This window comes from Girardinichthys multiradiatus, chromosome 19 (genome assembly GCF_021462225.1).
Source record: "Girardinichthys multiradiatus isolate DD_20200921_A chromosome 19, DD_fGirMul_XY1, whole genome shotgun sequence".
Classification (NCBI taxonomy): domain Eukaryota; kingdom Metazoa; phylum Chordata; class Actinopteri; order Cyprinodontiformes; family Goodeidae; genus Girardinichthys; species Girardinichthys multiradiatus.
Window position 1 is genome coordinate 1,182,737 of NC_061811.1, and position 18,602 is coordinate 1,201,338.

At 39.7% G+C, this 18,602-nt stretch overlaps 1 protein-coding gene across 1 annotated transcript; it reads right to left on the reverse strand.

Moving 5' to 3' along the window:
- Positions 1–383: 383 nt before the first annotated feature.
- Positions 384–13,177, reverse strand: LOC124855569. The gene is made up of 41 exons (XM_047345534.1): positions 13,123–13,177; positions 13,004–13,032; positions 12,906–12,921; positions 12,776–12,803; positions 12,613–12,685; positions 12,371–12,514; positions 8,853–9,029; positions 8,408–8,616; positions 8,224–8,318; positions 8,088–8,113; positions 7,897–7,918; positions 7,775–7,802; positions 7,596–7,680; positions 7,340–7,486; positions 7,045–7,256; positions 6,846–6,949; positions 6,637–6,755; positions 6,365–6,532; positions 5,954–6,153; positions 5,744–5,856; positions 5,498–5,604; positions 5,184–5,360; positions 4,667–4,875; positions 4,483–4,577; positions 4,347–4,372; positions 4,156–4,177; positions 4,034–4,061; positions 3,855–3,939; positions 3,599–3,745; positions 3,304–3,515; positions 3,105–3,208; positions 2,896–3,014; positions 2,624–2,791; positions 2,213–2,412; positions 2,003–2,115; positions 1,757–1,863; positions 1,443–1,619; positions 926–1,134; positions 742–836; positions 606–631; positions 384–436 (listed from the first exon to the last, which is right to left on the reverse strand). The coding sequence occupies exons 1-41, from the start codon at positions 13,175–13,177 to the stop codon at positions 392–394; spliced, it is 4,521 nt and encodes a 1,506-aa protein (XP_047201490.1). The 3' UTR covers positions 384–391.
- Positions 13,178–18,602: the final 5,425 nt, after the last annotated feature.

Below are 18,602 nucleotides of genomic sequence, written 5' to 3' on the forward strand. Positions count from 1 at the left end.
TTGGCTAAAGAAGAAATCAAGCAAACTTTGAGCATGTGGGCTTTTTCCACATTATACTACAGCAAAGAGCAAAATGTTGTCTTGGATTTACAGCTTGCACAAAAACATCTTACTGTGGTACAGGCATGTTCAATGATGGTAAAATTGCACACGGCTGACGTGGAATTGTTATCCTCCAGTGTCTTCTGGAGTTGAGAGCTGTGCAAAGTAACGATAAATACATTGTAGCTTTGGTTACATGTTGTAAAGTAACTTGCTAACTCAGCATCAGACAAGACATTGATCCTCTTACCTGTCTACCCCCCGGCAGATGAGCATTTCTATAAAAACACCAGAGATGTGTATCATGTATTGGTATTTGACAAATGCTGTTGTTTCATCAATTTATAAATCAGGGATATTCAGGAGACTTACCATCAACATGTGTCTCTTTGCACTGGGGACAAACAATGCAACAATTGTTAGATTAGGGGCAAAAGCTATACAACATTATAGAACCCGGGCATCACTGCCATTACTAAGGTAATGTGCCACACTTTAGTCTCTTAAATGAACATGACATGGTGGATATATTGTGTGTAATGCACCTCTGAACCTGGGCTTACCGTGAAAGAATCAAGTTCTGCACAATCTGTTTGAAAGAAAACACAAATTAGACACAACATCAATATGTATTTTAATCTAGCAGTGGTACTGGGCTTTTCTGAAGGAATTTGTCAGCAAAGCATTCTCCACACATACCTGGGAAGGTCTCCTGTAGTGATTCCAAGCTAGCTCTCACGTCCATTGAAATGCCCAGTGGCAGGAATTCCAGGCTTTCCATTAGACCAGTGACTCTGAAAAGAAAAACACAGTAATTATTGGGACTAGTATGGAACCATACTTTGATGTGGATCAAACCCAAAGACTCAGATTCCTGTCTTACATAGCTTCGTAGGATTCACAACTGATGTTACTGGGTATCACCCGCAGGCTGTCAGGATGGAGGCTTGCTATGACAGGAACCAAATAGACCTGGAACCACAGCTCATAGTCTTCTACTTCAAAGGAGACAAATTTAGGAGCGAGGCCGTTCAAAGTCAGGTTTAAGATGGTCTCTCGTACAGCCGCATTTAGGATGAAGGTTGTGTTTGTCTGCAAACAAAAGAATGCAAATTGTAGCTCAGGAGGAGTTTTTATTGAGATAAAATCCTGCAAATAGATCAGGAAGGTCTGTGGCAAAGCTTTGGACTCTGCTTTTATTAAAACCATGACCAGAGATTTCTTGGCCAACATTTGATCCAACAGTTGTACCAAATATGCATTACTTCAGTTTGTTTTTGACCTCTTTTAAGCACCGCATGAGTCCAAAGCAAGAGATCTATGGCCTGATATTTAATATATATATATATATCAATATAAAATGTGGGACAAATATGGCAAAGTTAAAGTTTGGCATTTACCTGCTGGAGGATCTGTGTGAACACTTGGAAAAACTGACCAAGCTGCTCTTCATCACCAGACTCTGTCAGGTTTGTGAGCACCTCCTTTACAAGGATGGCATCTTCCAGACCACCGCTGTCTGGATCCATTATCAGCTCAGCTTTCTGTGTTGGTGAAAGAACATTCACGAGTGCTCCCTGATGAGACAAACAAAGGGAACACATGAATTTCTGTTCTCTTGGACATGACACACCAAGCCGTGTGTGGACCAGCCACAAAGTGGAGATCGTGCTCTTGTTCTTAGAGAAGATCTACAGTAGGATGTCTAACTTACCAGAGAGAGGTTGAAGAATTTGAGCTCAGAATATGTTATGTATGGAGAAAATGGACCCAGGTTTGTTTCAATCCATTGGGCATCAGTCTTGATTCCTGTCCTGCAATCTAAAGCACATGTATGCACATTTGAACTTTGCTTTCTTCAAACAATTTCTTTCATTTTTGTCTTAATCAGTATTAGTAGTATTTTATACCAATAACAAAGCAATGACAAAGTGACCACAGTGTTATATGGCAGACCTACCTGGCTGGTTGATGACAGCGGCAGAGTCTTGCAGGTATTCCAGTAAAACATCTGCAATTTCTTGCAGTCTTTGCTGAGGTATGGCAGAGACAACCTTGGCCATCCCACTCACACTGCAAAGATTGGAACAAATCTTTCAGACACTGTCCCTTGAGAGTACTCTGTAGATTGGAGCATTCAAGTCTTGATTGTACTTAAAATCCAACTCACATGATGTGATAGTTTGTGCAGTTCATGTTGGTAGTTACACCTCGGAGCATTTCTGGAGTGAAACTTGCAAGGACGGGGACCAGTTTGACATGGAACCAACCAAAAAAGTCCTGTTCAGTGAACTCTGGGAAAGAGGGACTGATGATGATGTAGGTCTTGTTCATAATGCGATCCCTCACGTCAGCCTGGAACTCTGGGACCTTACAAAGTATGACATGAGAGAAATCCAACACCACTAAGTTGCTATGATGCAAGTCCACCATACAGTATTTTTCAAAGGTTGCAAAAACAGGAGCGTTCTATGAATCATTGCACGTTATGATTTTGGAGGCTACAAATAAGCTTCTGAGTACCATTAGATGTGGTTTCATAAGAACAGGGTTTCTTTTGCCACTTGAAGGTGTAGCTTACCTCCTCCTGCTCTGTAAGCTTTGTAAAGAATTCATCCACGTTGTCAACAGCGTTTCCATTTTCCAGTCGCTCAAAGACTCGGTCGATAAATTTTGTGTCATTTGAGATGTCTGAGCTCAGCAGTAACTGTGCTACCTGAGAGGGTGACAGTTCTGACAAGGCTTGGGCCTGCAGAAATAGAAAGCAAGAATTCAGGTAGAAGTTATTGTAAAGCTTCAGGGTGGAAAAGTCTGTAGAGCCCCATAAACCAATAAACTCTGCTAGTTACTCACACTGGAGAAGTTTGGATTGAAGGTTTGCAAATCCTCTATGGTTGCAAAAGCAGAGAAATTGCCAAGGTTGGCCTGCAGCCAGAGTTGACTACCATCGGCAGAGGACACACAACCTGGGTCTGCAATATTACAGGAAGTCAGAACACTGCCTTGTTAAAACCACATGCAATCAATACATTACCAAGGAGACCCTGGGAGACTGCCTTTACCTGGCAAATCTTTTCTGGAAAGGAACGGTCGGATGAAGTGAGTAAACACTGCTCGCTTTCTGTTGTTGTCCATCAATGGGCTTTGGTTGCTGAATGCCTCAAGGCTACAATTTGAGCAAAGGATTTTAACGTCAAATGAATGTGCTAATTTCTGACAGATATTGTGTACGGTCATGCAATAAGTCTCGCATCTACTTACACAAGCTGATATGTCTGGCAGCTGAAGTTGTAGGTGCCAAGGCAGGAGAGGAAATTTGTTGACGGGGAGGCCAGGAACGGACGGAGCTCCATCTGGAACCTACTTCTAATGGCATCCTTACTCTTCAGTTCATCCTGAGTAAGCTTTTTAACTACCACTTCTCCCAGAGCATCAAGTGCATTGGAATAAGCAGAGTTCATGGTGGTGGGGGCCTAGAATTTGGGGAAAAATTGGTTGGATGTAGAAATGACACCAAGAAGCGTTGAGTATTTGGAAATGATCTCACTGGATATACCATGGTGGCGAACATGTCAAGAGCCTGGCTGAGTACGGGAGAAGCTTTGTGGAAAAGAAGCTGCCAAACTTCCACCACATATGGCTTGTTGCTTTCCACAGAGCATGTCAGGAGTGTGGCCAAGTTGCCTGCTGTGAGGTTTGTTGGCTAAAGAAGAAATCAAGCAAACTTTGAGCATGTGGGCTTTTTCCACATTATACTACAGCAAAGAGCAAAATGTTGTCTTGGATTTACAGCTTGCACAAAAACATCTTACTGTGGTACAGGCATGTTCAATGATGGTAAAATTGCACACGGCTGACGTGGAATTGTTATCCTCCAGTGTCTTCTGGAGTTGAGAGCTGTGCAAAGTAACGATAAATACATTGTAGCTTTGGTTACATGTTGTAAAGTAACTTGCTAACTCAGCATCAGACAAGACATTGATCCTCTTACCTGTCTACCCCCCAGCAGATGAGCATTTCTATAAAAACACCAGAGATGTGTATCATGTATTGGTATTTGACAAATGCTGTTGTTTCATCAATTTATAAATCAGGGATATTCAGGAGACTTACCATCAACATGTGTCTCTTTGCACTGGGGACAAACAATGCAACAATTGTTAGATTAGGGGCAAAAGCTATACAACATTATAGAACCCGGGCATCACTGCCATTACTAAGGTAATGTGCCACACTTTAGTCTCTTAAATGAACATGACATGGTGGATATATTGTGTGTAATGCACCTCTGAACCTGGGCTTACCGTGAAAGAATCAAGTTCTGCACAATCTGTTTGAAAGAAAACACAAATTAGACACAACATCAATATGTATTTTAATCTAGCAGTGGTACTGGGCTTTTCTGAAGGAATTTGTCAGCAAAGCATTCTCCACACATACCTGGGAAGGTCTCCTGTAGTGATTCCAAGCTAGCTCTCACGTCCATTGAAATGCCCAGTGGCAGGAATTCCAGGCTTTCCATTAGACCAGTGACTCTGAAAAGAAAAACACAGTAATTATTGGGACTAGTATGGAACCATACTTTGATGTGGATCAAACCCAAAGACTCAGATTCCTGTCTTACATAGCTTCGTAGGATTCACAACTGATGTTACTGGGTATCACCCGCAGGCTGTCAGGATGGAGGCTTGCTATGACAGGAACCAAATAGACCTGGAACCACAGCTCATAGTCTTCTACTTCAAAGGAGACAAATTTAGGAGCGAGGCCGTTCAAAGTCAGGTTTAAGATGGTCTCTCGTACAGCCGCATTTAGGATGAAGGTTGTGTTTGTCTGCAAACAAAAGAATGCAAATTGTAGCTCAGGAGGAGTTTTTATTGAGATAAAATCCTGCAAATAGATCAGGAAGGTCTGTGGCAAAGCTTTGGACTCTGCTTTTATTAAAACCATGACCAGAGATTTCTTGGCCAACATTTGATCCAACAGTTGTACCAAATATGCATTACTTCAGTTTGTTTTTGACCTCTTTTAAGCACCGCATGAGTCCAAAGCAAGAGATCTATGGCCTGATATTTAATATATATATATATATCAATATAAAATGTGGGACAAATATGGCAAAGTTAAAGTTTGGCATTTACCTGCTGGAGGATCTGTGTGAACACTTGGAAAAACTGACCAAGCTGCTCTTCATCACCAGACTCTGTCAGGTTTGTGAGCACCTCCTTTACAAGGATGGCATCTTCCAGACCACCGCTGTCTGGATCCATTATCAGCTCAGCTTTCTGTGTTGGTGAAAGAACATTCACGAGTGCTCCCTGATGAGACAAACAAAGGGAACACATGAATTTCTGTTCTCTTGGACATGACACACCAAGCCGTGTGTGGACCAGCCACAAAGTGGAGATCGTGCTCTTGTTCTTAGAGAAGATCTACAGTAGGATGTCTAACTTACCAGAGAGAGGTTGAAGAATTTGAGCTCAGAATATGTTATGTATGGAGAAAATGGACCCAGGTTTGTTTCAATCCATTGGGCATCAGTCTTGATTCCTGTCCTGCAATCTAAAGCACATGTATGCACATTTGAACTTTGCTTTCTTCAAACAATTTCTTTCATTTTTGTCTTAATCAGTATTAGTAGTATTTTATACCAATAACAAAGCAATGACAAAGTGACCACAGTGTTATATGGCAGACCTACCTGGCTGGTTGATGACAGCGGCAGAGTCTTGCAGGTATTCCAGTAAAACCTCTGCAATTTCTTGCAATCTTTGCTGAGGTATGGCAGAGACAACCTTGGCCATCCCACTCACACTGCAAAGATTGGAACAAATCTTTCAGACACTGTCCCTTGAGAGTACTCTGTAGATTGGAGCATTCAAGTCTTGATTGTACTTAAAATCCAACTCACATGATGTGATAGTTTGTGCAGTTCATGTTGGTAGTTACACCTCGGAGCATTTCTGGAGTGAAACTTGCAAGGACGGGGACCAGTTTGACATGGAACCAACCAAAAAAGTCCTGTTCAGTGAACTCTGGGAAAGAGGGACTGATGATGATGTAGGTCTTGTTCATAATGCGATCCCTCACGTCAGCCTGGAACTCTGGGACCTTACAAAGTATGACATGAGAGAAATCCAACACCACTAAGTTGCTATGATGCAAGTCCACCATACAGTATTTTTCAAAGGTTGCAAAAACAGGAGCGTTCTATGAATCATTGCACGTTATGATTTTGGAGGCTACAAATAAGCTTCTGAGTACCATTAGATGTGGTTTCATAAGAACAGGGTTTCTTTTGCCACTTGAAGGTGTAGCTTACCTCCTCCTGCTCTGTAAGCTTTGTAAAGAATTCATCCACGTTGTCAACAGCGTTTCCATTTTCCAGTCGCTCAAAGACTCGGTCGATAAATTTTGTGTCATTTGAGATGTCTGAGCTCAGCAGTAACTGTGCTACCTGAGAGGGTGACAGTTCTGACAAGGCTTGGGCCTGCAGAAATAGAAAGCAAGAATTCAGGTAGAAGTTATTGTAAAGCTTCAGGGTGGAAAAGTCTGTAGAGCCCCATAAACCAATAACCTCTGCTAGTAACTCACACTGGAGAAGTTTGGATTGAAGGTTTGCAAATCCTCTATGGTTGCAAAAGCAGAGAAATTGCCAAGGTTGGCCTGCAGCCAGAGTTGACTACCATCGGCAGAGGACACACAACCTGGGTCTGCAATATTACAGGAAGTCAGAACACTGCCTTGTTAAAACCACATGCAATCAATACATTACCAAGGAGACCCTGGGAGACTGCCTTTACCTGGCAAATCTTTTCTGGAAAGGAACGGTCGGATGAAGTGAGTAAACACTGCTCGCTTTCTGTTGTTGTCCATCAATGGGCTTTGGTTGCTGAATGCCTCAAGGCTACAATTTGAGCAAAGGATTTTAACGTCAAATGAATGAACTAATTTCTTACAGATATTGTGTACGGTCATGCAATAAGTCTCGCATCTACTTACACAAGCTGATATGTCTGGCAGCTGAAGTTGTAGGTGCCAAGGCAGGAGAGGAAATTTGTTGACGGGGAGGCCAGGAACGGACGGAGCTCCATCTGGAACCTACTTCTAATGGCATCCTTACTCTTCAGTTCATCCTGAGTAAGCTTTTTAACTACCACTTCTCCCAGAGCATCAAGTGCATTGGAATAGGCAGAGCTCATGGTGGTGGGGGCCTAGAATTTGGGGAAAAATTGGTTGGATGTAGAAATGACACCAAGAAGCGTTGAGTATTTGGAAATGATCTCACTGGATATACCATGGTGGCGAACATGTCAAGAGCCTGGCTGAGTACGGGAGAAGCTTTGTGGAAAAGAAGCTGCCAAACTTCCACCACATATGGCTTGTTGCTTTCCACAGAGCATGTCAGGAGTGTGGCCAAGTTGCCTGCTGTGAGGTTTGTTGGCTAAAGAAGAAATCAAGCAAACTTTGAGCATGTGGGCTTTTTCCACATTATACTACAGCAAAGAGCAAAATGTTGTCTTGGATTTACAGCTTGCACAAAAACATCTTACTGTGGTACAGGCATGTTCAATGATGGTAAAATTGCACACGGCTGACGTGGAATTGTTATCCTCCAGTGTCTTCTGGAGTTGAGAGCTGTGCAAAGTAACGATAAATACATTGTAGCTTTGGTTACATGTTGTAAAGTAACTTGCTAACTCAGCATCAGACAAGACATTGATCCTCTTACCTGTCTACCCCCCAGCAGATGAGCATTTCTATAAAAACACCAGAGATGTGTATCATGTATTGGTATTTGACAAATGCTGTTGTTTCATCAATTTATAAATCAGGGATATTCAGGAGACTTACCATCAACATGTGTCTCTTTGCACTGGGGACAAACAATGCAACAATTGTTAGATTAGGGGCAAAAGCTATACAACATTATAGAACCCGGGCATCACTGCCATTACTAAGGTAATGTGCCACACTTTAGTCTCTTAAATGAACATGACATGGTGGATATATTGTGTGTAATGCACCTCTGAACCTGGGCTTACCGTGAAAGAATCAAGTTCTGCACAATCTGTTTGAAAGAAAACACAAATTAGACACAACATCAATATGTATTTTAATCTAGCAGTGGTACTGGGCTTTTCTGAAGGAATTTGTCAGCAAAGCATTCTCCACACATACCTGGGAAGGTCTCCTGTAGTGATTCCAAGCTAGCTCTCACGTCCATTGAAATGCCCAGTGGCAGGAATTCCAGGCTTTCCATTAGACCAGTGACTCTGAAAAGAAAAACACAGTAATTATTGGGACTAGTATGGAACCATACTTTGATGTGGATCAAACCCAAAGACTCAGATTCCTGTCTTACATAGCTTCGTAGGATTCACAACTGATGTTACTGGGTATCACCCGCAGGCTGTCAGGATGGAGGCTTGCTATGACAGGAACCAAATAGACCTGGAACCACAGCTCATAGTCTTCTACTTCAAAGGAGACAAATTTAGGAGCGAGGCCGTTCAAAGTCAGGTTTAAGATGGTCTCTCGTACAGCCGCATTTAGGATGAAGGTTGTGTTTGTCTGCAAACAAAAGAATGCAAATTGTAGCTCAGGAGGAGTTTAAACATTGAAAAATCACAGTTGCCTGACATTGACCAAATAACTTGCTGTTTTTAACATTTAATCAACCTCTCCTGACCAAGAGCTATCAGTTTTTGTTGGTAAAAATCTTTCTTTTCTCTTTTAGTTTTTCCTTCTAAAATCAAATTTTTGTCATTGGTTAGATGAGAAACGTGAGGTCATATTGAAAGCTTTACCTGTTTTCCTAATTTTGAAAATTCCTGGAAAAATTGTGTGAGTTGCTCATTATCCCCTGACATTGTCACGTTGGTGATGACTGCTCTGACGAAGTCGACATCCTCCAAAGCACCACTTTCTGGATCCAGTATTAGCTCTGCTTTCTGTCGTGGTGAGAGCTTTTCCAACACGTCTGTCTGTGGCAACACCAATGTATGTTGAATTAGTTCACAAAACCATGAAGAATAACCTTTTACACTTTTCTGCTTGTGCCTCTCATTTCTTCTGTAAAAGATAAGTTCTGTTCAGGTGTAAAAGTTAACTTACTGCAGAAAAGTTGCTGTTAATGTGTTTAAGCTCCTCAAGTGTTGCAAATACCAAAAAACTCTGAAAGTTTTTCTCCACCCAGTCTTCATTTCCCTTCGCAGTGTGCGTGCATCCAGGTTCTATTTGAATGGAGATAATGAGGTCATTAAAAACCTCACCCCACACTGATAGATGCAATAGTAAACTGGTATTTTATCAGAATTTCTGTTGTAATCCTTTTCAACAGCATTGTACCATGCACAATTTTATTACTGTTTATGTTTTTTGAGCAAAATTAGGCTACTCTTCATCAGTTCTTCGTTAGTATATATAATTTTTCTTACCTGCTACGTTCTGCCTGGTCAGATACACCTGAATGAAGTGACTGTAGATTTGTTTCTTTTCCATTGTCTGAGAGGTGTCAAGTCCTTCACTTAGAGACTTCACCCTAAAACATTCATTTGTTATATAAATCATATATGTGTATATATTTCCATACAATATTCTTTCTCTTACATTCAGTGAAGTTATTTCATGGTTTTGTTTCATACTCAGGTTTATTTTCCTTTACAATTTAACACTATACTAATGCTAGTAAAGATCTAGGGAAACTTTAAGCCAAGCCATTTCTGCTTGATTTGAAACAGTCTTCTGGTTGCCCATATGGACAACCATGGACAAATCTTGTTTCCAAATGAAGTGAGGATGTTGTTTAAAACATAAATAACAACAGAACACAATAATCTTCAAATCCTGTTCAGCCATTCTGCAGCTGAATCCACCACAAAGACAAGATCTTTAATGTTCAAACTGATAAACTTTATTGTTTTTTTAAATTTTCACTCATTTTGAGTTTGATGTTTGCAGCACATTCCAACAAAGCTGGACATGATCCACAAAAGACTGGGAATGTTGAGGAATACTGTTTGGATCACTCCAGAGGTGAACAGGTTAACTGGAAACAGGTGAGAGTCATGAATGGGTATAAAAGCATCCCTGAAAGGTCCAGTGTCTTACGAGCAAGGATGGTATGAGGTTCATCACTTTGTGAATGACTGTGTGAGGAAATAGTCCAACAGTTTAAGAACAACATTCCTCAATATACAATAGCAAGGCATTTAAGGAATTCATCACCTACAGTCCATAGTATCATCCAAAGATTCAGAGAATCTGGAGAAATCTTTGCAGCAAGGAGGAAAACCAACATTAAATGGTGGTGACCTTTGACCCGCGTCAGAAGGCGCTGCATTAAAGACCGACATCACTCTGTACCGGACATCACCACGTGGGCTCAGGAACACTTCAGAACCATTGTCAGGTAACACAGTTCATCGCTACATCTACAAATTAAACTCTACCATGCAAAGACAAAGCCATGCATCAACAACACCCAGAACCGGCACCGGTTTCACTGGAACTGATCTCATCTGAGATGGACTGACCCAAAGTGGAAACGTTTGCTGTGGTCTGAGTCCACATTTCAGATTATTTCTGGACATCATGGTCGTCGTGTCCTCTGGACCAAAGAGGACATCATGGACGTCGTGTCCTCTGGACCAAAGAGGACATCATGGTCGTCGTGTCCTCTGGACCAAAGAGGACATCATGGACGTCGTGTCCTCTGGACCAAGGAGTAAAATGACTATCTGGATTATTATCGGCGCAAAGTTCTAAAGCTGGAATCTGTGAAGGTATGGGTTTGTGTTGATGCCTATGACATGAGTAACTGGCACATCTGTGAAGACACCATTAATGCTGAAAGGTACATACAAGGTTTTTGAGCAACAGCTGCTGCCATCCAAACAACGTCTTCTTCAGGGACATCCCTGCTTATTTCAGCCAGACGACACCAAGCTACGTTCTCCACGTTCCAACAGCGTGACTTAATAGTAAAAGAGTTCTGGTACCAGACTGGCTTGCCTGCAGTCCAGACCTGGCTCTCATTGAAAATGTGTGGAACATTATGAAGCGCAAACTATGACAACAGAGACCCCGGACTGTTGAGCAACTGAAGTTGTTCATCAAGCAAGAATGAGAAAGAATTCCACCTACAAAGCTTCAACAATTGGTGTTCAGAAAACAGCAAAGCCTCTATTTTGAAAAAGTAAGTTTCATGTGATGTTGACCAAACCATGCTGAAGATGTTTTGCACTGCTTGTACAGAGACTGCTCTCACATTTGGTACCATCTGCTGTGCAGGGCACAAACTGAAAAAATATTCACCACAGTCAGTGAGATGCTTGCTTTCTGTTGGATTACACAGAGCAAATCTTCGTAACTTTCATTCCTCCTTTAAACTGCTGGTATCACTCCCCAGCCCTTTCAGAAAGTGGGACCAAACAGCCCTTCATACCAAAAGCAATCCGACTCTCAGGCTAAATTTGTTTTAAATGTCCCATTATTTTCTGCTCAGCAGGTCTGAACGTTAAATGTATTCAGGCTTCTCTTACAGTGATGTTTTAATTAAATGTTGAAGTATTACTATATTATCAAATCTCTGAGTACATCCAACACAATACTGTTCACTGAATCTATCAGCCCTTGTTCTGGATGTCGAATCTATTTTCTGTTCTTTACAACAACAACAATATTTTTACACTTTCCTCCCTCATGTGTTGTTCCTGTTTATGTGGAAATGTTAATAATCAACAATAAACCCAAGAGGTTTAGCATGGCTTCGGTGAACATCTTCCCTGTGTACAGCCATTTGTTTCTGCCAGGGCCTGAAATAAATGTATCTTTTTCAAAAACTAGATCTTTGGGCCCGTGGTTTCTTTTTAGTGATGAAAAAAAAAACATAGATACAGATAATCTTCCAAAGTTTCGGCTAGATTTACAGGAGCAATTTACTACAGCCGTAGTTGTTGCACTTACAGTTCTTGAAAGGAGCTACAGCTGAAGTTCTTGTTGCCAAGCTGGATCAGGAAACTTTCAGTGACAAAAGGCAACAGGAAAGTCATCTTCAGGGAGAACCACAGCCTGATGAATGTTGGGTCATTGTAGTTTTCCACCTTTAGGCTGTCCAAGATTCCAATTTGTTCCAAAACATTGTAGCCAGATTCATTGGTGCCCTATTATAAAATAAAGGTGATATTTGATGCAGGCAAGAAATGTTTTTATTATGAAGAAAATGTCACAAACTCTTTGGGACACATTTCCACCAAATTACTTTGTTCAGGATTACACAGATATGTGTAACATTACATTAAGAAAGAATATATTAACTCATCACCAGGTCTGAAAGGACTTTTATAGACGACTCGACAATCCGTCTGATGTTTCGTTCCACTTCCATGAACGAGGCCTCTGATAGGTTTGTGTTTTCCCTTCTTTTACAGGATAGCTCCCCTACCAATGAGTCCACTGCTGCAAATATCTGCAAATGAGAAAGGGCAGAAGTATGGAAAGTGTTAATGTTACCAGGTGAACACAAGAGGGAGTCAGTTATCAACAGTTAGTGAGGTGGATGCCTACGCTGCGACTGGTGTCCTGTAAGTTTACTCCTTGGCATGATTCCTGGGAAACGGGGCTCGGAGTGGAACAAGTGCTTCAGGAACAAAACAACAACAGGTTCTACAGTTTAGTGATATAACTTAAATAAATTTCCTGGTTAATAGAAGCATTGAGGGGGACTGACCTGTTTTCAGGTGTCAGCAAACCTGGACCTGTAAATGCATTAAAACTGCATTAGTAGGATTGTTATATTCTATTTTTGTTTGCTGCTAAAAGAGTTTCACTTTAATTTTTAAAGATAATTTTGTTCGTACCTCGTGTTGTGTTGCCCTGTGAAAAGAATTACCATAACAGATATTAATTCAGCAAATTGTAATGTTTTTAGGTGGCAAAAAACATGGCAAAGACTTACGTTTGCAGAGGCCAGAGATGGGACAAATACTGCAGAAACCAAAAAATATTCATAAGCAATCTTCCTTTTTACAAACACAATTGATTATCTATATTGGTTAAATTATGGGCCACACTCACCAATCCCAATAGCTGAGAGGAGCAGAACTTGTGAGAAAGTTCTTGGCCCACCCATTGTGGGTTGATGAAGCTCCGCTTATCCTTGTTCTCCTTAGTTCACTTAACCGACATTTCAAAGTAAGATTAAAAGTCTGAAATCTTAAGATGGTAAAATACATTGTTTAGAATATGTGTTTTTAATTCTACTAACAATCTTTTATTTTACTCAAAAACAATAAAAGCTTCAATAAAAACAAATTCAGCTTATCAAACAGAATTTCTTTTTCTCTCATGATAAAGGAAAATATGCATTTTCCTTTTTTCTTTCAACTACATCTTTGTGCCTAAAAATCAGTGATGTTACTAATATTCATTAATGATATTCATTCATTTCTGCTGCCAGAATTATAGGAGCAACACAGTAAAATCTAAACATTTAAAAAGATCTCCAGATTCGCCTGTTTTCTAAAAACCTTGCAAAACAAATTAAATAAGAACATTTGAGTGCATGATGGTTGCACATGGCAGTGATTTTTATGTTAGTGTTTCGAGCAAATAAATAGATCAGCACTGTGAGCTCACCTGTCTATCTCCTTTGCTCCACTTGAAGAAATGAGGACCCAACCTGAAAGGTGCAGTAAGGCCTTCACTGAGTGGAGAAATCCAATTAACAGGCGGAACCAAGGCATGCACACTAAGCCCAACATGTTCTGTTGGATTCCATTTGGATGAAATCATTTCAGAGCCATAGCCTGTCAATCAGCCTTTGTTTTGTGTTTTTTGATCTGTCATTATTGACAGCTTGATTTTACAAAACTATTCTTTGATGTTTTTAGATCTGGACACATGCTGCTATGGCATAAAATACATGGTTGCCTCCAAATTAACACACTGAATCATGAAGAAGCTGCTATTTTCCTTCCCACAGTATAGACTTGCCATATTTAGTAGGTTTCTAAAGGCCACTGTTGGAAATGGATAGTTAACAGATAGGTTCATTTTTTAGGTTCATATTCTGTGAGGAATCACACTCATTGTGATGCAGTCTGGTGAAATTAGTCCCTTCATAAGTCAAATGAAGCAGGTTTGTCAAAGAGGAAAGGAGCATGAAAGAAACAAGAAGACTCTGGTTCTATCTCGGAGAAAGTCTTAATTTGTCAAGCAGACTTATATAACTTCATTCTTAATTAGCTTAAAAAACTCAAGATGATGACTTTCATGTTGTGCTTTCAAATCCTTCATGTTTAATGTTCATATATGCAAAACTAACTAACTTTGAGGCTGATAGACGTCATCCAAGGAGGTCCGATAAACATTTGGAGCTTTCATAAGTATTTTGTTCTCAAATGTTTTAGATCTATAAATAAACTGTTGTGAAAAGTTCAGTAACTGATGCACCGTGCTCTGTTTGCTGAAGGTATTTAATAATTACTCAGACTAAATGTAACCCTGCCTCCTCAGCAGCGCTGAGAAATTTGGCTCCAGGTAACATTTGATCAGGAATCTGTGCAGCAACTTGGTGCTAAGGTTCAGCATTTTACAGAAAGATCATTGCCAGCAACAAGTCATTTTACAGGCCAGCAGCAGCTAACATCATTAGAAAATAGCCAAGAGGTTCCTCAGAACCACAACACAAATAAATGAACAAGTAAAGCTTGTGTTTCTCTCTTCAATGAAAAATATGTAAAAACGTAATATTGTCTCCAAAAGTTTCAGCTCTGTGCCACCATTAATTTGCTAACATCTGGTTGTTATATGAAGTCAAAACTGTGACCCACATGAAAATGAAAAACAAAATTCACATAACCAGTGGCCAGTAACCTAACCTGCCAGTCAATAATGTGGAAACATTAGTCAGCCACACCTATTCTGGACCCGTGTGACTTTCTTTGACACACCCAGAACAATAAAGAACAAAAGGAATATTTCTAACAAACACAGAGGCCATAATGACAATAAAGACTTTTGAGATAAAAGCAAAATAATAGCAGAACCAATAAAATTCAACATAATGAAATTAAGACATGGACATTAAAACAGAAATAAAAAATAACATGAGATCCACATAAAACCAGCAACCCACTAAGTATCAAAAGCCACGGAGAAAAGATGTGTTTTTAAAGAGATTTAGAAATGGCTACGGAGGACACCTGCCCTATGCACAGAGTTTAGGACCAGCTACAGCCAAGGCCCGGTTCTCGGTCCTGAAAAGCTATGCATCACATACAGGTCCTTCTCAAAATATTAGCATATTGTGATAAAGTTCATTATTTTCCATAATGTCATGATGAAAATTTAACATTCATATATTTTAGATTCATTGCACACTAACTGAAATATTTCAGGTCTTTTATTGTCTTAATACGGATGATTTTGGCATACAGCTCATGAAAACCCAAAATTCCTATCTCACAAAATTAGCATATTTCATCCGACCAATAAAAGAAAAGTGTTTTTAATACAAAAAACGTCAACCTTCAAATAATCATGTACAGTTATGCACTCAATACTTGGTCGGGAATCCTTTTGCAGAAATGACTGCTTCAATGCGGCGTGGCATGGAGGCAATCAGCCTGTGGCACTGCTGAGGTCTTATGGAGGCCCAGGATGCTTCGATAGCGGCCTTTAGCTCATCCAGAGTGTTGGGTCTTGAGTCTCTCAACGTTCTCTTCACAATATCCCACAGATTCTCTATGGGGTTCAGGTCAGGAGAGTTGGCAGGCCAATTGAGCACAGTGATACCATGGTCAGTAAACCATTTACCAGTGGTTTTGGCACTGTGAGCAGGTGTCAGGTCGTGCTGAAAAATGAAATCTTCATCTCCATAAAGCTTTTCAGCAGATGGAAGCATGAAGTGCTCCAAAATCTCCTGATAGCTAGCTGCATTGACCCTGCCCTTGATAAAACACAGTGGACCAACACCAGCAGCTGACACGGCACCCCAGACCATCACTGACTGTGGGTACTTGACACTGGACTTCTGGCATTTTGGCATTTCTTTCTCCCCAGTCTTCCTCCAGACTCTGGCACCTTGATTTCCGAATGACATGCAGAATTTGCTTTCATCCGAAAAAAGTACTTTGGACCACTGAGCAACAGTCCTGAGAAGGACCTGTATACCTTTATAGGCCTTCATCTGGTTTAAGTTTTTTAAGGTTTTTTTCTGACTAAAAGCGCAGATTCACTTTCTGGCTGAAATTGTAAAATGCTTGGTTTGAGATAATCTGATTTAAAACTTAATATGTAACCTAATTACAACATATATTGCAACTATAAAATTCAAAACAAGCATGCTTTATTTTCTAAGAGCAACTTTGAACATTTAAGATATTAGACCTTTTTTATTTATTCACTGTTATATAATTTGTATTACATATAATGACTCCCTTACATGCTCTCTAAAGGAGCTACATAGAAGAACAACAAAAACAGTTTAGAAAAACAACATTAAAGACATGAATTACCTTAAAAGCTACATTTAAACTTTGCATAAAATGAAAGAAAAAGTAAAATGTAAACATTAACAAATTAAAAGCTAAGAAATAAAAGCAGTCTTTGATCTTAATGGGTAAGCTACAGTAATCTAATATTATCTATATTGATTTGCATCTTTGTCATTAAATACCACTACAGTCTTACTTAACACTGTGTTGAGGTTTTCAAATAGCAACTTGAATTTATTGTTACAATGACCAAAGTAGCATTGCCTGTGCTGATTTCCATCTTATGTTTAACATATAATACCTAAACGGGATTTTAGAAATTGTTGAAATGGTGAGAAAGGCTAAGTGTGTCTCCGTCTGGAGACTTACTGCCTACAGTGAACGCCATTTCGTTCCAGTCTAATTTAAGCAAGACCTCTGCAGTGCTGCTATCCATAGGACTGGACTTCGTTATTAACGAAAAAATGAAACATTCAAAATGCTGCAGGAGAATAGTCTCATAACAAAGCTGCATGCTTTATTATCTATTCATTCTATTCAGTTTATTTATACAGCACCAATTCACAACACATGTTGTCTCAAGACACTTTACAAAGTTAATTTAATAGAATCAAACAGATTTCAAGTCGGTTTCATAAATTCCATTTAATCCTATCAAACAATGCAGTCAGGTTCAGTTTATTCTTCAAATTGGTTAAAGAGTTTCTAGGTAAGGAAACCCAGCAGATTGCATCAAATCATTGACTTGCAGAAGAGTTCAGTGTTATTCAGCAGCTGTTACATTTCTAGTCCCAATGAGCCACAATAAATCAGAGACAGACACCAAAACCCTTTAGCAAGATCCTAGTGGTAGAGAAAAACAAATTACGTCAATGACAGGAATTAGTTTTAAATTTCTTATGTTTTCAGTATTTAAAACACTTTAAATTGTTGTGTAGTTGAAATGTGCTATTCAAATAAACTTGCCTTGCCAAATAGTTACCTATGCTGTGCAGAGAGGTTTTTATTTGATTTGATTTTAATGCACTACATCATTTCTAATAAAACATCTTAGAAGTGACTGAAAATTTGGTCAGATTTCATCATTTGACAACAACAAATCAACTATCTGAATACTACTTTCATGATACTTGATAATAAAAATATATAGCTTTTTTTACTCTGTTATTTCCAACTAGATAATCTATTGTTTGACCTGAAGGCACAATGGAGGTAAAACAGTCATAAAAAGCAACATTCACACTGGCGACTGATGGGCCAGACCCATTTTAATTATGTTCTGGGGTCCTTGACCTGAGGGGTCCATGTGGTTCAGCCCTGACGGGTAACAATACTCCCATTGATACGCAGGTGAAACAGCAGGTATCCTCATACAAAGAAACTACCTGCATATGAAGGGAGGAGCCACAGATGTTCTCATGCTCATTTCTGGAAAATGTTCTTCAGTACTTTTTCACAATTTATCTTTTCCCTTCCAAGAATTATCTGAATAAATTCAGATCTTTACTTCAAAGCAATCAGAAGTGATGCCCAAGAACTCCAGTGGTTGTAATTATCTTGGTATCATCAACAGGTCAGAACTATGAAGACCATAATATTTGTTTGTTATTTCATTATAAAGGCAGAAAACCAACCCAGCAATCAATCCTGGGGTGATAGACATGTTAAAGCCCAAAAAGGATTTTATCCAAACAAAGTTTAAGTACTGGTGCCAGTCAGATATCTGACCACACCTGTCCCAGAATAAACCAGGTGTGTCTCAGTATTTCACCTGTGCTGTTCAAACATAAAAGGGTCAATCAGATAACTCAACACATGTTGTGTTGTCAGCATATTGAGAAGATGTAGAATAAAGAAGCACAACTACAGTTACTAGGATACAGAAGAAAAAGAAGAGTGAAAAGCAAAAGCATGAGCGATAAAACTAACACCCAAACTACAAGATTATTTAAAGAAATGCAGCTGGAGAGTTCTTTTTAAAGACCTATTTAAAATGTATGGGATTACCCTTAATGTAATTACTTATCCATTAACCACGCAGCCTAAAAACAAGGCGAC

Bases quoted from the DNA above. Each gene is read 5' to 3' on its own strand.
- LOC124855569 (XM_047345534.1), bottom strand. From the start codon at position 13,177: ATGGGTGGGCCAAGAACTTTCTCACAAGTTCTGCTCCTCTCAGCTATT. The intron at 7,803-7,896 runs GTAAGTCTCCTG...GTGTTTTTATAG, and splicing joins CAAAGAGACACATGTTGATG to AAATGCTCATCTGCTGGGGG. The intron at 5,361-5,497 runs GTAAGTTAGACA...TTGTCTCATCAG, and splicing joins AATTCTTCAACCTCTCTCTG to GGAGCACTCGTGAATGTTCT.